At 40.6% G+C, this 20,770-nt stretch overlaps 1 protein-coding gene across 1 annotated transcript in view; it reads left to right on the top strand.

The window, feature by feature from the left end:
- The window catches only part of LOC134793098 (hemocytin), a 98,763-nt gene extending 78,423 nt beyond the window's left edge, over positions 1-20,340 (top strand). Inside the window, exons 69-88 of the mRNA XM_063764623.1 lie at positions 297-416; positions 952-1,101; positions 1,768-1,929; positions 2,843-3,003; positions 3,563-3,692; positions 4,110-4,196; positions 4,508-4,667; positions 10,728-10,835; positions 11,296-11,511; positions 11,707-11,880; positions 12,446-12,543; positions 13,055-13,258; positions 13,665-13,784; positions 14,548-14,706; positions 15,401-15,547; positions 16,192-16,399; positions 17,165-17,338; positions 17,901-18,053; positions 19,325-19,498; positions 20,070-20,340. Coding sequence (XP_063620693.1) covers positions 297-416; positions 952-1,101; positions 1,768-1,929; positions 2,843-3,003; positions 3,563-3,692; positions 4,110-4,196; positions 4,508-4,667; positions 10,728-10,835; positions 11,296-11,511; positions 11,707-11,880; positions 12,446-12,543; positions 13,055-13,258; positions 13,665-13,784; positions 14,548-14,706; positions 15,401-15,547; positions 16,192-16,399; positions 17,165-17,338; positions 17,901-18,053; positions 19,325-19,498; positions 20,070-20,173 — 3,009 coding nt within the window. The 3' untranslated portion in view covers positions 20,174-20,340. The remainder of the gene's footprint in view (positions 1-296; positions 417-951; positions 1,102-1,767; positions 1,930-2,842; positions 3,004-3,562; positions 3,693-4,109; positions 4,197-4,507; positions 4,668-10,727; positions 10,836-11,295; positions 11,512-11,706; positions 11,881-12,445; positions 12,544-13,054; positions 13,259-13,664; positions 13,785-14,547; positions 14,707-15,400; positions 15,548-16,191; positions 16,400-17,164; positions 17,339-17,900; positions 18,054-19,324; positions 19,499-20,069) is intronic.
- Positions 20,341-20,770: the final 430 nt, after the last annotated feature.

Genomic DNA, 20,770 nt, shown 5'->3' with positions numbered 1-20,770 from the left:
GTCTACAGTATGGGGCTCTTCAAAAAAAGGACTGTACGGGTTTTTAAAGGGTAGGCAACGCGCATGTAAGTGCTTACCCCATTTAGCCCGACAAGGTGTTATAAAACCGCTTTATTTTTTGGTTTTTTTAGTGGCTAATTGATAATATATCGAAAAATCATAAAAATCCAGGGGTAAGATTATTTAGATTTAGGGTTATCTGGATTAACATCAGGCGAGCCGTATGCTTGTTTGCCACCGACGTGGTATATTTTTTTTTATAAAAGAACTGCATTTAATAGATGTTTTGTCTGCAGCTGGTGACCAGTTTCGGCAAGAGTGTAGTTTTCAAGTTCCCCGCGAAGAAGGACTGGGTGACCATCAGCGTGGTCAACAAACAAGACGTTGTTGTGAAACTACACGACGCGTTTATGGAGGTAAATTTATATTACGCCCGTTTCTAACTTCTCAGTGTAGAATCCGTGCAATTCGCTCGGCCACAGAATAAATAATAGTAGTAGGTACCAGTGGCGGCGCGTCTAGATTGTTCGTAGGCAAGCCGTAGCTAAGTTGCCCTTCCTTTTCTTCATAAGTTTAAAGAAAATGGCCCAAGAGCCTGAATATCAGACAAGCCGATGGGAATCGAGTTGTATGGACGCTCCGCCACTGGTAGGTACAGAAGGTTCACTCTCTAACAAAACGCGTCCATTACGAGAGATACAAGCTCGAGCAGGCGTCCGTCTCATAGCGGTGCGCGGCGACCACTACTGCTAGACACCAAATTTGGTGTGGGTCGCATGTACTTGTAGCGACGCGACGAAATCACGGATTGAGCCACGTCGGCTCGGCACACGATTAGATACTCTGAGCATTAAAATGTTTCCACCTGATGGTCTCATCGGAAGACCAGAGAGCCTAGCCACGACGGCAAACGAAATAATACCTATAAATAATAACTTGTTTTTCTTTTAGCTAACGGTGCTGAACGCGAAGATGGAGTTTGGCATCCGCGTGCCATCACACGTGTACGCCAATGCCACGGAGGGCCTGTGTGGTGTCTGCGCTGGCTACCAGGAAGCTTTAGTCACTAGCAATGGTACTCTCACAGGAGATTTTGAACTGGTAAGTTTATAACACTAGTAGCCAGTGACAAAGTCAAATTGTCAATTCCAATAGGGTATTTGACTGCTAGTCAAATCATTTTCTTTTTCGAACTGTCAAAACGGTTTTGCTACTATGTAATTTATATGAAACACTAGCATGTGACGTCACAATCAAATTACCTACTCTTTATAGTTTTATACGGGTTTTAAAATATAAATTGTGCGTAAAAATAATTGCTGTCTACGTTTCTCTATTAATCTTCTGGTGCTTTATTTCATGCATTGCGTAAAATAATATATTTTTAATACAGTCAAATATCCTATTCAGGCTACGAGGTGGCAGATCCTCCTCTGTAGAAGGTGACACAGGAGCCCCCATTTTATCGGCGTGAAGTCGCTGGCCCAATATTACAGAGTTCTATGTTACATTTTCAAGATAGTTGAAATTCGACTTAATGTCACTATGACAATGTTCAAATTTCAGTTCGATAAAATTGAAACATAGAACCCTGTAATATTGGGCCAGCGAAGTGTCAATATACTATAATGTATATTATTATATGTACTTTAATTCTGATTGAAGCCGTAAGGTAGCGGATTAACTTCGGTACATTAAGTATAAACAACTTTGACTACGTGATTTTTTATTCCACTTCCATTCTTCTAAATCTGTTCTTTTTTTCAGTACGGCAAGAGTTGGCAAGCGACCCCAACTGCCCTCACTACCTTGGGTATGTCACCACAAGACCAGTGTGACCAGCCGCCGCCGCCAGAACCCGAGTGTGTACCGCCGCCAGCTGACCAGAACGTCTGTTACAACCTGTTTGATAAGGACAAGTTTGGACAGGTAAGATACAGCACCAAACTATCCTGACTATATGGAGGGTAGAGGTAAGGAGAACAATCTCTAATGCGAGAACTGTTGCAAAAGTGTCCAGCTGGCAGCTGTAAATAATAGTTCGAAATCTCTCCGGTGGCGCTAGGATAGCACAAGTACATGACATGAACTTAGACGATAGTGACGGAGTGAAGTGCGCTGTCAGTGATTTGGTTTGGTGGAAGTTTTAGGTTTTTAAGGTTTTTTGATGGACACTTTTCATACACATAGATTGTTCTCCTTAAGTACCTCTACCCTCCGTATATCCTGACAGTTCTGGCCAAAGAGAATTAAATCACTACGATTGTTCTGGCTACCCTAGATTGCCAACGTTACCCACATGATACGACTCCGACCGCCATGCATTTGTTTTAACCAGTGTATGACCTTCGGCACCAACGAGCGTGCACGCGTTTCATATACGAAGCGTTAAAGTCCAGACACCGCCGTTAGATAGTGACCCATTCCGCAATTTTACTTACCTGAAGCAAAGACAATAAATAGTATAGAACCCCTCTTGTCATAGTAAATGTTGTAGTCACAGTAAATTTACTTTCATCATTCGACACAAATGATTAAAACTTTTAGAACGCCATTTGACTTTGATCCTTATTTTTTCACTGATATGTGTTAAATGTCAAAAAGTATCGCCATCTACTCGAGGATAGGCCTAAGGTATGGTGCCATCTTTTCGAGCGATAGCTCACATAGCGTTCTAAAAGTTTTAATCATTTGTGACGAAAGATGGCAGTAAATGTACTGACTACATAATTTACTTCGACACTATTCCTCTATTTCAAATCGCTTTGCCTGAAGTGTGTTACTTAAAGTAAATACTGAAGTGAAACTCATTGTTAAACTCACTAACGTTTTCTCTCCACAGTGTCACGCGTTAGTGGACCCGCAGCCGTTCTTAGAAGCTTGCGAGAAGGATATCTGCGGAAATGCTACAGACCTATGTTCGACACTGGAGAACTATGCCAGCGCTTGCCGAAGACAGGGCGTTTGCCTCGACTGGAGAGGTACACTCTGTCCTAGCACTTGGTAAGTTTTCCTCCATTATTCTAATGTTGAAAATCACTACACCTTATAAAACAAAGTCGCCCGCCGCGTCTGTCTGTTTGTGTGTTTGTTCGCGAGAAACTCAAAAACTACTGAACGGATTTTCATGCGGTTTTCACTTATCAATAGAGTGATTCTTGAGGAAGGTTCAGGTGTATAATTTGTTAAGGTTTTGTGTAATCCGTGCGAAGCCGGGGCGGGTCGCTCGCTAGTATGTTATAGAAGTAGGCTGACAGCGGTATCCCTGGTGCACTATTAAGTGTTTTTCGTCCACAATTTCGTTTTACTACAGGAGCCGATACAACTTTAAAGTAATAAATAATATTATTAGCGGAAGTCTCATTCCAATTCCTTTGATTAGAAAGAGACTTTCGCTAATATTATTAGTTACAAGTTGTTATGCAATCGGCCCCGTCTTGTTTTTCTTTTAAAAGTATGTGAGCAGCGTATATTTTTTGGCATTTTTGGGTTCACAGAGACTATTAGTAACTACCTAGTTACTTATACCTAAGTATTAAGTTAAAATGAGTTGTTTTTACAGCCAAGCACCGTTCGTGTACCGACCATGCGTAGACTGTGAGCAGACCTGCGAGAACCATGATGATTTGAAAAAGGACCCCAAAAAATGCGACAAGAAACCAGTGGAGGGCTGCTTCTGTCCTGAAGGAAAGGTAATTTGGACTTAATACTCTTCTAGTAAAGTTGAATTTAGATTGTTGCTTATCCAGTATGGTTCGTATAACAGCTGTGCGTAGACGGGCTGTAGAGAGATCTGGGAGAATCATCATGTGTTAGAAAATGTCCTCGACACATGTGATAATAAACTTGTAAACAGTTGTTTTTGTGATGAACGAACTACGTTAGGAACTAAATTACTTGAAAATGTGAGGGTTGCTATGATAGCGTACACGCTGGTGTATTTAATACACATTCTTCTCCTTCTTAGTCGGATACTCTTGTCAGAGCAGTCGTGGTCATTGAGGTCGTTGTACGGCTTTTTTTGTTGCCACTACAAAACACATTATTTTATATTTATTACCTACTATACGTATGTGGATTGAAACTAATTTAGGTCCTTATTTTATTAGGTTCGAGTAGAGAACAGCTGTATAGGGCCAACGAAATGTTTCCCTTGCGATGCCAATAAGGAACACTACGCTGGAGACGAGTGGCAAGTAAGTAAATAGGAATACGAGTTTCTTTTGAAAGAAAGCGTACTCCCATCTTACAGGTTGGCAACGCACTTACAACCCCTCTGATGTTGCTGGTGGGCGACCATAAAAACTATATCATAAAAAAAGTAATCATTGAGACCATTCTAACAATCCTAAACATTTCAACCTTCGGCTTCCATCATCAGTTCTGCTTTAGTCATCAGTCTTACATATACAAATAATATGGTAAATTTAAGCCGAATCAAACATCTGGAATTGTTTTAAATTTGACTTCGTTTTGAAGAATAGAACTAACTGATTTGTACTCACAGGAAGACGCATGCAGCAAATGCACGTGCAGCAAGCTGGAGGGCGAGCGCGTCGCGCACGTATCGTGCACGAAAATGACGTGCTCCGTGCCCGTGTGCGCGCAGGGCGAGGAACTCCTCACTACACCACGACCTGGCGCTTGCTGTTCTGAGTACTTGTGCGGTGAGTTTACACAAGTGTCCATTAGATGGCGCTGTAGCGGATGACTCAATTGCTACATCGCGCTAACATAGAATCTGTAAGTAGCACGCTCATTGTGTGCGCATAAATAGCGTCGTGCCCGTGTGCGCGCAAGGAGAGGAACATGTTCTTCTTAGCACATCACAGCCTGGCGCTTGCTGTTCGGAGTTCTTTGTGTGGCGAGTTTACCGGATTGTCCGTTAGATGGCGCTGTATCGGATGATTCGATTGATACATAGCGCTAACCCATACAACCATTTCCAGTCGCCGTTACGACGCGGTGTTGACACATCTTGTGTCGACACCGTCTGTTTCGGTCACAATTCCAGTCGCAGAGTCGTCGCCGTGTCGACACAGTTACCAGAAATGGGGAAGGGTCGACACATGACACAAAGTGACATAAAGTGTGGTCGCCGTGTGCACACATTGTTTCGGGTTTGCGACTACTTCATGCCAAAATCATTCGTTCATTCGTTCATTTTGTTCCTGTCAAATGGAAACTGTCAGATGGAAAAATACTTAAATAAAAATAAGTGACATTAATACGCCATCTCTAAAACGGATTACAAGACTTAATTATATATTGTTTGCATTTATATTACAATAGGACTTAAATTATTATGGGGAATTAAACTGCTCGAGTGATTTGATAAACTAAGTGTAATATAATCAACGCGCCACCACATTGTTTTAGTTTAGCCGGAAATGAAATTGTTTACTTCTCAGTGCCTGTGTTCATAACTATATTATTTGAAGCATTTTTAGTACTTCGATGCGTATACTATACTTAAATAACAGAAATAACGCTTTACATACTACGAAACTTGTTAATTATGATGTATAAATATGGTTTAAGGCTGAGAAATATTGCAGTCACAAAGTAGTTGCAATGTTTCGACTTTTTGTCGACTCTGTGTTGACACATGACACGCGCTGTCAAAAGTAATAACAAAGTTACTGGTATGTTACTGGATTTGCAAAATGGCTCCTTGTGTTGATTTGTTTTCAGATATTCTCAAAGTGTAAAAATGCCGTGGTCAGAGATGGGCATTAATCGATTAACTGTTTATTCGACTAATTAATGGAATAAAAAAAGTTAATTCTCAAATTTTAATCGCGATTAGTTTAGTCGACCTAACATAGATTGAAATTGAATTAATCTGAATATTAATCGAATAAATTATCGATTAAATCTCGATTGAAAGTTGACAGGGGGCCATTTTTGTACGTAAAAATAATAGAAATGTCTTGCATGCAGATGGTTACAGCAAAACACTTTGTCATAAAAGTCGAGATGGGTGTCGATATATAGGTTTTAGGGAGTGCCGATTTCGAAAATAATGACCATTTTGGAATCCGAAATGGCGGCCATGCACTGTGTCATAAAAGTCGTCATGGATGTCGTTTTATACGTTTTAGGGGGCCCCAATTTTGAAAATGATGACCATTTTGGAATCCAAAATGGCGGCCATGCACTATGCCATAAAAGTCGTCATGGGTGTCGTTTTATAGGTTTTAGGGGGCGCAGATTTCGAAAATGATGACCATTTTGGATTCTAAGATGGCGGCCATGCACTATGTCATAAAAGTCGTCATGGATGTCGTTTTATAGGTTTTAGGGGGCCCCGATTTAGAAAATGATGACCATTTTGAAATCCAAAATGGCGGCCATGCACTATGTCATAAAAGTCGTCATGGGTGTCGTTTTGTAGGTTTTGGGGGGCGCAGATTTAGAAAATGATAACCATTTTGGATTCCAAAATGGCGGCCATGCACTATGTCATAAAAGTCGTCATGGTTGTCGTTTTATAGGTTTTAGGGGGCGCAGATTTCGAAAATGATGACCATTTTGGATTCCAAGATGGCGGCCATGCACTATGTCATAAAAGTCGTCATGTATGTCGTTTTATAGGTTTTAGGGGGCGCAGATTTCGAAAATGATAACATTTTCAATTTCAAAATGGCGGCAATGCACTATGTCATAAAAGTCGTCATGGATATCGTTTTATAGGTTTTAGGGGGCGCAGATTTCGAAAATGATGACTATTTTGGATTCCACTTTTATGACAAAATACATAGCCGCCATCTTGGATTATAAAATGATCATCGTTTTCGAATTCTGCACTCCCTAAAACCTATAAATCGACATCCGTGACGACGCAAGTTATCTTTATTTTCAGATCTAACAAATTGCTACAGAATACAAAGGACAAAAAAGAAGCGAGGAGGTAATGAAACAAGCAAAAATACAGATGATTCCTCGACGCAATTGGGTGATTCTTAAATTGTGTCCAGATTTTTTTTGTCATAAAAGTTTTTATTTTTCACATATTACTCTCACAAGTTCCGTGACATTTCGACCTTGTAATTTTTTAAGTAAATGTTTTTGTTTATCTATGAGGATCTCACTAGAATAGTATAATCAAGGTATGTTTATATTTGATGAATGAAATAGTAACGCAAAAAATATATATATTTGTGTCTTATATTCCTGCCGAAGACTTTTATTTTACCTTTTCCTTCTACACAAGTTTGGCCAAGTAATAAGAATTTAGGGCTCTCAATTTTATTTTGACTTCTACAACAGTAAAGCTACGAGGCCATCTTTGGTATCGTTTTCGTATAAATTCGCAGTACCAAATTTAGTTAAGGTATCACATTGACACCATTCCGAAGTAAAAACATATAAACTTATTAAAATACTTTCTTTTAAACTCCTCTTCACGCTTAAACTGCTGAACAGTTTTAATTTAAATTTGGTACACATATATTTTGAGTCCCGAGACAGGATATAATAAGTTATCTCAAAAATCATCCTTTAAAGGTGTGAAATGAGGTGTAGGGGGGAATTCAGAATTGACTTCTTGAAGTTAATACTGTTTAAGTTTAGGTTTGAAGTCATGTTTTTTCATCATAGCTGCTTTGTTACTGCACACCGTTGTATGGGGACCTTGCACTTTGAGACTATGCGCTGAAACTTGGCACAGTTGATTCTTAGCTGGTCTTGAGCAGATACAGACCGGGAGCCGTCGAGAGCCACCTCTCATTTAGTGAGGAGGGAGGGGGAAAGTTCGACGCCGCCGCGCTTCACTTGGAGCAACATTTCTCTAAAACTATACCTATTAGGGAATGTAATATATCATTTTCGGATAAATTAAGGATGAGGAATCTAGTTTTGGAACAAAAATAATGCATTTTCTAACAAAAAAAAAGTATAAAGTAGAAAAGACTAAAAAACGTATTTTTGATTTTTTCATAATTACCAATTTTTTTTTAAAGTGTAGCAGGAATCTGAAAACAAAAAATACAGTCGTAAAGCTACACTTATTACGTTTAAGAAAATATATAGTTTAATATACAAAACTGTTGATAAATGGGAGATAAAAATTATATTAAGCGTGGGTCAGAGTGATCTCAATACAAAATATTATGAATGTGGGAAAGTTACTTAAAATTTATTCTACAATCGTTTATTTTTCTTGTTTTTCGTAAATAACTCGTAAACGGTAGCCCACAGCAAAAAAATATCTGTTACGTAAATAATCTGTTTCAGATTTCTTATAAAATAAGTACTACTGTTTTTCGGTACCATCAATATTAAAAAAAATATTAAAGGGAGAAAATAAATACTTAGGTCCCCTTTTTTAGTCATTCGTAAATAACTCGTAAACGAAGGCCAATAGCAAAAAAATTTTTAGTACATGAATAATTTACATAAAATTTCCTACAAAAAAGGTCATTCGAACTTTTTCGCTAGGATCAATATTAAAAACGATATTAAAGAGAGAAAATAAATTCTAAGGTCCCCTTTTTAAATATTGATCCTAGCGAAAAAGTTTGAATAACCTTTTTTGTAGGAAATTTTATGCTAATTATTCTTGTGTTAAAATATTTTTTGCTATTGGACATCCTTTACGAGTTATTTACGAATGACTAAAAAAGAGGACCTTAGTATTTATTTTTTCTCCCTTCAACATTTTTTTTAATATTGACCTTAGCGAAAAAAAGGAGCACTTATTTTATAAGAAATCTGAAACAGATTATTTACGTAAAAGATATTTTTTTGCTGTGGGCTACCGTTTACGAGTTATTTACGAAAAACTAAAAAATAAACGATTGTAGAACAAATTATAAAAGTAACTTTCCCACATTCATAATATTTTGTATTGAGATCACTCTGGCCCACGCTTAATATTATTTTTTATCTCCCATTTATCAACAGTTTTGTATAATAAACTATATATTTTCTTAAACGTTATAAGTGTAGCTTTACAACTATATTTTTTGTTTTCAGATTCCTACTACACTTAAAAAAAAAATGGTAATTATGAAAAAATCCAAGATACGTTTTTTTGTCTTTTCTACTTTATGTTTTTTTTTGTTAGAAAGTGCATTGTTTTGGTTCCAAAAAAAAATTCCTCATCCTTAATTTAACCGAAAATGATATATCACATGCCCTAATAGGTACAGTTTTAGAGAAATGTTGCTCCAAGTGAAGCGCGGCGGCGTCGAACTTCCCCCCCTCCCCCCACTAAATGAGACGTGGCTCTCGAGGTCTCCCGGTCTGTATCTGCTCATGACCAGCTAAGAATCAACTGTACCAAGTTTCAGCGCATAGTCACAAAGTGCAAGGTGTCGTGCACTAACAAACTAGCTATCATTTTTAACTAAATCAAAGATGTAGACCATCCCAAATTTCATATAAATCGGTTCAGTGGTTATTGATTTCCCGTACAAATTTCCACGCCACTTTTCACACCTTCAAAAGATGATTTTGGTTATAAGATCTATCCTATGTCCTGTTCCGGGACGCAAACTATTTCTATACCAAATTTCAACGAAATCGGTTCAGCGGTTAAGCGTCAAGAGTTTCAAAAAAACCGGCCAAGTGCGAGTCGGACTCGCGTATTAAGGGTTCCGTACATTAAGTCCGACTCGCGTTTGACTGCACATTTCTAATAGGTTTTCCTGTCATCTATAGGTAAAGAACTATTTTGTGTATTCAGACGGACATACATACAGACGCACGAGTGATCCTATAAGGGTTCCGTTTTTTCCTTTTGAGGTACGGAACCCTAAAAAGATTTCTTTTTATTTTGTGGAATGGTGTCAATGTGATATCTTAAATGGATTCAGCACCCCAGATTTATACGAAAACGATAGCAAACACGGCCTAGCACCTTCACTGATATAGATATATCAAGATAAAATTGAGAGCCCTAAATAAACTTTCAAGAGCGGATATCTCAAAAACTATTCAACATATCGAAAAAATTGATTAAATAAACTTGTAACAAATTAAATTAACTTTCATTTTGTATAAGTGGCCATGTCGCTGAGATGCATAGTTTCCGAGATATAATCGAAAAACGGGAAAATGGGACCTTCAAAGCCCCCTCTCTCCCCCCGCTCAAGGGCTACGGCCGGGGACTTTTGATATGTTCACCTCCTAACTTGTCAAACCGAGTTACGGAGTCAAAAATTGTGTTCCGAGCATTTCCCTCTACAACTTTTGGAGCATTCGTTGCCTGACCTAAGTAGCTTATTGAATTTCTTTAAAAACTTTTCTGTAAAAGGTTGACGGGTGTTGGGTGTTTATATGGTTTCGGTCGATTATTATCATTTGCATTGCCCATGATGACTTACTAGAATTACGAGCACACGAGACACTAATAGTAGTTTGACAAACCTTGGTTTTCAAGAGGGATTTTATATTGACATTTGCTGTCACAAATTTGCTGTCAGATTTAGTCGCAAACCGCACGCAAAGTGCACACAAATGTGTCGACACCTTGTTACGGAAAAGTGTAGACACGGCGACGACACTTTGTTTCGAAACAATTCTAGACACATTGTGTGGACTCTGTTACGACACATCTGACATTTAGTTACCACTTTGTGATTCTGCGACTGGAATGGTTATATGGGAACAGCGTCTCTGCATATATTTCACTGAATCTTTTGTTTTTGATACACAGACGCTCGATGCATTTGTTCTATAGCACAAGCCAGGTGTTTTAAAATTTGTAATATTCTTTACAGTACAAAAACCGCAAGCATTGTGTGAAGAGCCTAAGAAGATGGAATGTGGATACGGCCAAATACTTAAACAGAAAACTACGCCTAGCGGATGCAAGGAGTTTGCCTGTGGTATGTTGTCTTATAAACTACGAGAGATGGATCAAATCTAATTTTTTTCCTGTTTAAAAGCTTATGTAAAAATCTTCTGATTTGTTTGGCTTGGGAAACTGCTCTACGTATGTACAATCTAAATACGAATAGATAACACAAAAAGGGTTTTGATCGATATTTTCTAATATCGGTCAGAGGTCAAAGACAGTACGTCTACTTTAGTTACATATTTATAAACGGGTACCGTCAAGATTCAAACTGTAGATAATTATCCCTGAAACTAAATTGAGATTATAAGTTTTGTTGAGCAAGATATTTTTGCAGGTTAAATGTACAGTGGCGTTCAAAAGTGTACGGATAGATGTCGACCGTAATTCCTTAATATTACGGTTGATACATCTCCATGCACTTTTGAACGCCAGTGTACATACATACTTAATTATTTTAAACATCAGGTTGAAATACTTTTTGTTTTCAGAATGTAAGCCGGCCAGTGAATGCGAGCACATCCCAACCGACAGCGAGGTGGAAATCATGCCGGGCATGCAACGCATCATCGACAATTCCGGCTGTTGTCCGAGAGCACAACTGCTGTGTCGTCCGGACACGTGCCCCGCGCCCGTGTCGTGCCCGCCGCACCACACGCGTCGTGTCGTTAATACCACGGGCGGTTGCTGTCCGGATTATAAATGCGGTAAGTACCAAGTAGCTTAACATTACTTAAAGCAGACAGACAGTATTTTAAAGCGTTTACTGAGAGTTGAGTAAGTTGCATTTTACACATTCTTATTTTAGGGAGCAATCATTGTATTTTGTTGCATGTTAGGTAATGCTCCATCTTGTAGTTGAATCTACAATTTAGAGTAATCTAGGATAATGAGTGAGTCAGACATATTACTAAGAATGCCGGGCATGCAACGCATCATCGACAATTCCGACGGTTGTCCGAAAGCACAACTGCTGTGTCGTCCGGACACGTGCCCCGCACCCGTGTCGTGCCCGCCGCACCACACGCGTCGTGTCGTTAACATCACGGGCGGTTGCTGTCCGGTTTATAAATGCGGTAAAAATAGTATACATTTTGTTTGATTTCGTTTAGCGCACTATCTTGCTAACTAACTTTTCGGTACGTGGTGTGTCGATACTGTCGATAGAGCATCATAATCTGTACAATGATTATCGCACAACAATGATAGGATGAAAAAGGCTAGTTTTTACTGTCATGCTGTGCCAAAAAGTCCGTATCGCACCCATGAAACTAAGCATGTCAGTTTCTCGCCTTTGTTAGATGTGAATTCAAGCTATAAAACGGGTGGTAGGTATATGAGAAATGAGAGTGGGAAAGAGGCTTTACATTTTAATGTAATGTTGTATTTTGCACATTGTCAGGCGTGACTCACTCTGCGATTTGGTCCCGTCGCTACAAGTACATGCGGCCCACACCAAATTTGGTGTCTAGCAGTAGTAGTTGCCGCGAGTCGCTATGGAACGGACGCCTGATCGCGCTGGCGCCACATTGCGGTCATATACCTAATCTGTCGCAATAGACGCGTTTTGTTAGAGAGTGAACCTTCTGTACCTAGTACTAGGTATTATTTATTTTGTGACATTGTGTTGTTGTTTTACAGAATTGCCCGCCGATAAATGCCTAGTGACACTAGAATGGGAGGCAGCTCCCAAAGGTGGCGAAAAAGCCCGATCTACGCCACAGACCATGCTGAAGGATGTGAGTTTTGATATATTGCCTATCCTCACTCTAAAATGTTCCAACAAATTTTAATCTTAACAATAGAATGTTTATACAATTTGTTATTTATTCCTAACAACTTTTATAATAATTGTTAGTGTTTATTTATTGATCGTATGGCAATCATCATCATCATCGCATTTAATTACATTACACTATACTGTACATTCATTAGCTAGTTTATAATCGAAATTTACATGCATTTTTCCAATTACTCACTCAGCACTCGTAATGGTTTTAAAGTTTTCCTCTGTGCCAAAGTGGCAAAGAATATAATATAAAGTGGCACAGAAATCAAATTCCTTAAGGACTACTTGCGCGCCTCAAGGCTAGGCAACTATCTAGGAGTTAACCGTTTTGGGCCACTTGCGCGTCGCAGGTTCAATCAACTTTTACCGTTTATACAGCCAGTTTAGCCCTGTATAAACGGTTAACTCCGAGTTAACCCTAGAATGCGCAAGTGGCCCTAATTGACCCAAACCTCTTTCAGCTGGACTCTGCTTGGCTCGACGGTCCGTGCCGTTCATGCCGCTGCGAGCCGTCCCCCCCGGGCCCCGCGCCGCGCTGCGCCGTGACGGAGTGCCCCGCGCTGGGCGCCGGCGACCAGTTCGTGCTGGAGCCGCGCCCCGTGCCCTTCGCGTGCTGCCCCGGCGCCGCGCAGGTCGCTTGTCGGGCGGGAGACACCGTGTACAGAGTGAGTATTTGTCAACTACTTTTCTGAAATGACTATTTGGTTGTAGTTGGGATAGTTTTTTTCTGAGGAATCAAAAAATGTCCATATACGAGTCACCGTCAAACAATGAGAGTCAAAGTTGGTCATTTGAAGTCGGCTTTTCAAACACCTCTTCATAAAAAATTATAACTATATAGACGTCACATTAAATTATATTTACAACAGCTCTACTCCAATAAATGGAAAACCAAGAAAGTTGTTATTTTGATGGTGAAAGACAAATAATTTGTATACAGTTTAACTATTGCAGAATGGTTTCAATTTATTTAACAAGTGTTATAAATACGGTGACACCGTGTATATTGTGACTATTCGTCAACTACCCTCCCCTGCCGGTAAATTCAAATATACTTATGTTTTTCTATAGGTGGGCGAAAACTGGACGAACCCGCACGACGTATGCGAATCTTATCAATGCGTACAAGTGGAAGATGGGAAATTAGAGAAAGTCACAACCGTGCAGACCTGCCCTACAGATTGCGAACCGGTAAGATATTTTCAACATTGCAAATCGGCAGGTTCTATATTTTATAATTAAATAAATATACACAAATTGACTAAGTCCCACGGTAAGCTCAAGAAGGCTTGTGTTGTGGGTAGTCAGACAACGATAAATATAATATACAAATACTTAAATACATAGAAAACATCCAAGACTTAGGAACAAATATCTGTGCTCATCACACAAATAAATGCCCTTACCGGGATTCGAACCTATACGGGATTATAACCATAGGCTTCACAGGCAGGGTCACTAGTCACTACCGACTAGGCCAGACCTAGGACATTTTATATACATGTGGATTGATTGAAATGCACAACATTTTTATACACTGGTATTTATTGATTAAATGTGCTATTCTCAACAATAAGGGTACTTATTGTCGGTTGTCAATAAGGCGCTAATTCCACATATCTTTAATTTGGTTGAAAACGTCACAAATGTTTAGTCGTAATCCTGGTCACGGCACCAAAGGACATATTCAACGATCAAAACAAGAGTTTTATGAAAGACTAGGCTCATCTGGTCCGCTATCCCGTTCACTTGAGAGTCATTAGGCTTAACTGATCTAAAGAGGAATAGATTAACTCGCGCTAGATACTGCCATGGCGCACTAATTTTTTATTCTTAATAGTAACTTTTTACTCACTTTTGGATCAATGACTATTTTCATGATGATTTTATTTTAATCTTATATTGAATGTTTTATTGATAAGCCTGATGTTTTAACCAACAATGTTTCTCCCAGGGCTGGAAGTACTTCCCCGCCAAGCCCTCGAGCGGTCAATGTTGCGGCAAGTGCAAGCCAGTAGCTTGCGTATGTACTGGCGTGGAACGGCCTATTGGCACGACGTGGCAGTCACCGGACCTGTGTACTAACTACACTTGTCTGTTAGCTGACGGCAACGTAAGTATTACCACAGAATAAGTCATAGTACAATCGCCCACACTGTTAACTGTCCATCGGTGGACCTTATTACAAAAGGCATAAGATCCACCGATGGACAGTTAAGAGTGTTGCTGTTTGTACTATCGTACAGAAAAAAAACTTTCTACAAAACCGAAGTTTGACAGCTATTCAGGGACGAATTATGCTGTCTCTTTCTAATATATTTCACTATCGGCTATTTAGGGTTGTCAAAAATCAAGTAATTATCTTATCTGTGAGTGTGCACACAAAGGGACGTCAAGTTGTGCAAACTCTAATAATTGCTCGTAGCAATGCTAAGCCGAACGGAGCCGAGAATGCCCGAAAGAAGGAGTGTCGCCTCACTGCTATAACACAAATAAAAAGTTCAACCTAACCCTACCATATAATGAATATCACTATGATCTGTTTTAATATTATAGCATTTCATGAAATGATCAAAATCTATACTATCTATACTTAGATTAAATATAGACGTCCACGGGGCCGCATCGCACGCAACGGATTTTAGTATTCTTTGTATAGAAAGTCACACAAGTGCGTTCTCTGATCCGTTGCGTGCGATGCGTCCGATGCGTGCGATGCGGCCCTGTGGACGTCTACCTTAAATATTGTGTTGTTGTGTTGTATTGTATTGTTGTGCGTCTTTTAAAAGCAGTTTTTTATCTTCCAGCTGCAAGTCCAAACGTCAAACGAGACCTGCCCGGAAGTCCCCGTGGCCTTGAGGAAGCAGTTCGTCCTGAAAGAGGAGAAGCCGGCGGGCAAGTGCTGCAAGACACAGGAGCCTGTTGCTTGCCGAGTGGGAAATGACATTTATCAGGTATGTCCATATATATATTATAGGTTATAGGTTCTCGCGGGCTTGGTTTCCGCAACTCGACGTCATATTATTGCGCCTATTTTGCGTGGTGGGTTGGCGGCACTATTATTGCCAACCCAACTCTACCAAGAAGTCTAGCCCTTGACGTTGCCGACGACTTCTGGGAAAGACCCCGGTGAGCCGAGGTGTTGTGCCCGGGATTCTGCAACCCCTGGGCATTCGAGGCAGGTATGTCCATATAGATACTATTCGTCGTACAGCTGTAGTGCATAATTGTTTTCCGTTGTATTTTCACGGAAACTTACGAACATGTCTTGCTATTTAAGTTAGTCTCGGTACAAAAAGTACTGACATTGACTGAACTAGTATGACAAATACGAACGTTTCCGAGAAAATACGATGGATAACAATTATGCACTACTTCTGTAATCTTTTAACATTGTCTTTGTCATCCGTGTGATATATTAGGGAACTTATTTTTTATCAAACAACACAAACAAGTATAAAAAATTAAAACCAACTCTGCTGTTGCTTTCATAGAATTAGCTATTTTACTCCTAGGTTTGGAGACACTCGATATAGTGTGTTAGTATTCTTTATCTTTATCAAAGTTTTCTAATTACGGCCTACGTTTTATATTTCAGGAGGGTCAAACATGGCAGTCTCCAGACCCGTGCAAGAACTTCACTTGCGCACGCGACGGTACTGGCCGACTGGCGCACTCGCCCAACGTAGAGACTTGCACGACGACTTGCAAGCGAGGCTGGAAATACGTGAAGCCAGTGCCTGGCGTCTGCTGCGGACATTGCAGACAGGAGCAGTGCGTGGTGGAAGATGAGTTGAAGGACGCAGGTATGCTAGTAAATAACGTTCACGGACGTGTGTTTTGTCAGGATAGCCGAATGTTACAAACCGCAGTTGCTTGGAGTAGCGCCAATACACTTATACACTTGCACGATAACATGTAAATAAGGCTAGAAATATGTGAATCCTGCCCCTGGCGTCTGCTGCGGACATTGCAGAGAGGAGCAGTGTGTGGTGAAAGATGAGTTGAAGGATGCAGGTGTGCTAGTAAATAACGTTCACGGACGTGTGTTTTGTCAGGATAGCCGAATGTTAAAAACTGCAGTTGCTTGTCGTAGCGCCAATACACATGCATGATAACATGTAAATAAAGTTAGAAATATGTAAAGCCTACCCCTGGCGTCTGCTGCGGACATTGCAGACAGGAGCAATGCGTGGTGGAAGTTGAAGGATGCAGGTATGCTAACATAGGGACGTCTGTTTTGTCAGGACAGCCGAATGTTGAAAAATATATTTGCTCGTGGTAGCGCTGGGCGATTGGCGTAACTATAGTCTTGCATGAACATGTAAATAAGGTTGGCAATATGTGTGAAGCCAGCGCCTGGCGTCTGCTGCGAACATTGTAGACAGGAGCAGTGTGTGGTGGAAGAAGACTTGAAGGATGCAGGTATGTTAACATAGGGACATGTGTTTTCAGGATAGCCGAATTTTAAAAACTACAGTTGCTCGTAGTTTTTGTGCTGGATGATAGGCGACATTATCCTATTTTTGTCCGGATGCAGAAAAAAAAAAGATTATTTTTTTAATTTCTAGGTTCAATCTGGAAGTCCACTGACAACTGCACAACGTTCACCTGCGAGCGCAGCGGCGACGACCTGCTGATGACGTCATCCCGCGCCCCGTGCCCCGACGTGGCGGCGTGCGCGCCGGAAGACCTCGTTAAGGAGACCTGTTGCACGGTGTGCAAGGAAAAACCCGCTGCCCTTAGTAAGTTACGCAGAAAGTTCCTCAATTTGGTTTATTTGTGACCTCAAAAACACCTAGGTGCATAGTTTTTAACCGATCATCATCTTCCTCGCGTTGTCCCGGCAGTTTTGCCACGGCTCATGGGAGCCTGGGGTCCGCTCGGCAACTAATCCCAAGAATTGGCGTAGGCACTGGTTTTTACGAAAGCGACTGCCATCTGACCAACCCAGAGGGTAAACTAGACCTTTTTGGGATTAGTCCGGTTTCCTCACGATGTTTTCATTCACCGAAAAGCGACTGGTACCTAAATATCAAATGATATTTCGAACATACGTTCCGAAAAACTCATTGGTACGAGCCGGGGTTTGAACCCCCGACCTCCGGATTGAAAGTCGCACCCTGTTACCGCTAGGCCACCAGTGCTGCAGTTTTTTTACCGATATTTTTTTTTATTTGAGATTAGGTAGGTACTTGCTTTTAGACTGGCTACATTTTTGACAAATTCCAAGAAGTGGAAACGAAAAGATAAAAGGTGAAATGATTTAAATAGCATTTTAAACTTAATTCATGTTTTTTATTGCAGAAACTTGTTACCCCGAGCAAATACCACAATCGGAGACAGTGGGCCTGATCCGCGTGACACTACGACCCCATGGCGTCTGCGTGAACGCTGCTCCCGTGCCAGGCTTCCGAGAATGCCGTGGGTCATGCCAATCCGGCACACTCTACAACAACCGTAAGTCAGCTACTTTACATAGGTATATCACCATAGTATGGTTCCCCGATTCATTGGTCCGTTTCCACGTTAATACTGCTCCCGTGCCAGGCTTCTGAGAATGCCGCGGGTCATGCCAATCCGGCACACTCTACAACAACCGTAAGTCAGCTAGTTTACATATATTACCATAGTATGGTTTCCCGATTCATTGGTCCGTTTCCACGTTAATACTGCTCCCGTGCCAGGCTTCAGAGAATGCCGCGGGTCATGCCAATCCGGCACACTCTACAACAACCGTAAGTCAGCTAGTTTACATAATATATATATCAACATAGTATGGTTTCCTGATTCGTGGGTCCGTTTCCACATGAATACTGCTCCCGCGCCAGGCTTTCGAGAATGCCGCGGGTCATGCCAATCCGGCACACTCTACAACAACCGTAAGTCAACTAGTTCACATATATCACCATAGTACGGTTTCCCGATTCGTGGGTCCGTTTCCACGTGAATACTGCTCCCGTGCTAGGCTTCCGTGAATGCCGTGGGTCATGCCAATCCGGCACACTCTACAACACCGTACGTCAGCTACTTTACATATATCACCATAGTATGGTTTCCTGATTCGTAACTGTGTCCCACACTGCGAGAACACTGCTGCCGTTCCAGGCCGACATACTTTACAATCTATCCAGCAACCCTAAGTACACGGAGACAGATGATAAACTTTACAATACATACATACATCACCATAGTATGGTTTTCCGAGCTGTGTAGTCTACGTACCCACGGCGCCTACACTAATCCGGCACGCTATACAAAAACGTAGGGAAAAGGTGAGGTAAATTATAACACAACTTCTAACAACTAAAGGAGGCGACTGACTTGTATCATTTCGGTGTAATGTAACATGATACAACTCCAGCATTACAGCAGTCAGTGCAGCGAGCCGAGCCGCTCGACGCTCGCGCCGCGCAGTCCACTGGGCTGTCGGTTTTTTCGCGAATCCCTTTGAATGTTACATTACAAGTCAGTACAGGTTCGCGAGCGCTCTCGTCTCGGGTCTTTGGTGATCTGAAAATGGAGCAGGAGCACAAGTGAGCAGAGCGTTCGAGACGAGCGTTCGCCGCGTAGCTACAAAGTAACACGTTCGCCGTGAACGTTACATTACATCGTAATGTTACAAGTCAATCGCCACCTTAAGATTGTTACAAATCATCACATGCCTTGAGCTTTAAGTTTTTAATTCGAAAGTTGACAATTACTCTAGCCCTCATTATATTAATTTCCAGAGACCGGCAGCCACGACTCCCGGTGCGAATGTTGCCAGGCGACAAAATACACCAAAGTGACGGCATCGCTGAACTGCGAAGATGGAACCACGCAACCTCACGTCGTCGCGTCGCCGCTGGAGTGCGGGTGCCGTGCGTGTGGGACCACCGTCTCCAAGTACCCTACTAAGACCGGTATGTAAAACTTTAACTATTTATTTATTTAAACTTTATTGCACGATATAAAATTGTACGAATTGGCGGACTTAACGCATTCTCCACCAGTTGAACATTGGGTCAAAAAGAAACTGTGGTTAGTGTAGGATTGTAGACATTGAGGCGAAGTATGAAACATAAATTATTGTAAACAACAAAAAATGGTAATAATTGTATTAATTATACACTTAAACATGTCATAAAAAATTATAACAATACATGCATGTACTATTGAAGAATGCAGGAAAAAACAATAAGTTAATTTTTTGTAGCTTTGTCTAGTAAGTTAGTTAAAATCATAAATGTTGCGCTTTCAGACACAGAATCAAAGTATAGCGACTTGGTCTTGGTACCTAATCGCTTTGGTCGATTTTAACTTTATTAATTCACGCTATGACAATGGTATATCATTCAGTTCTTCTGTCGCACAGTAGCAGCTACTTCAGAAATAATTCAAGTCTAAAGATAAAGAAAACGTGTCATTTTCATTAGGGGATAGCAATATGATTCGTGACCATTGTAAAAGTGTAAGCAATTTGTATGATTCCAGGGTATGGAGTTAAGAACGGAGTAAAAACGACGCAGAAACGCGAAGAGTACGACTACGATATCCCAGAGATCTACGCGAGAATGGCGCCCGAGTCTCGCAGATAGATACCACGCCGAGAACAGAGAATCACACGAGAATTCTCAGAGAACCAGCCGAGAAATCTAATGAGGAATTGGAAAAGATAAACAAAAGCTTTTAATAACAATTTATATTTAAGAGACAGATATTGATCACATGTATTTTTTTTGTAAATAAAACATATATTTTTAAATTAATTGGTTTCAATTGCAACAACAGAAAAGAACGTTTAGATTTGTTTATTTAGCTGAAGTAAATAAAAGAAATGTAGGCCATAAACTATTATGTAATTGTAAAGTAAAAAATAGTCCATAAGTCATGACACTCATGACCTAAACATGATGATTTGATGAACATTTTACTATAGAAGAATTCACAAACTTCATATAACGCAATAAGAACATTCCCTAATAGCATTTTCTTGTAGGGATTTTGTTGGGCCTTTGTTTACGTATTAGTTGGGCAACCGTTATATTTGGCCGTACGATTTGATGGAGGGCCCTCGACAAAGGCCCTCCCGAAGATTCCCAACAGAGGGCCATAAGAGTAATTTTTTCGTTGGGCCTATTTAAATAAATCATACAATTATTCAACGGTGGTGGTTTTGGTTGGGCCGTGGTTGG

This window comes from Cydia splendana, chromosome 8 (genome assembly GCF_910591565.1).
Source record: "Cydia splendana chromosome 8, ilCydSple1.2, whole genome shotgun sequence".
Classification (NCBI taxonomy): Eukaryota; Metazoa; Arthropoda; class Insecta; order Lepidoptera; family Tortricidae; genus Cydia; species Cydia splendana.
Note: the sequence above shows the minus strand (reverse complement) of the source record. Positions and strands in the feature narration are given on the sequence as shown.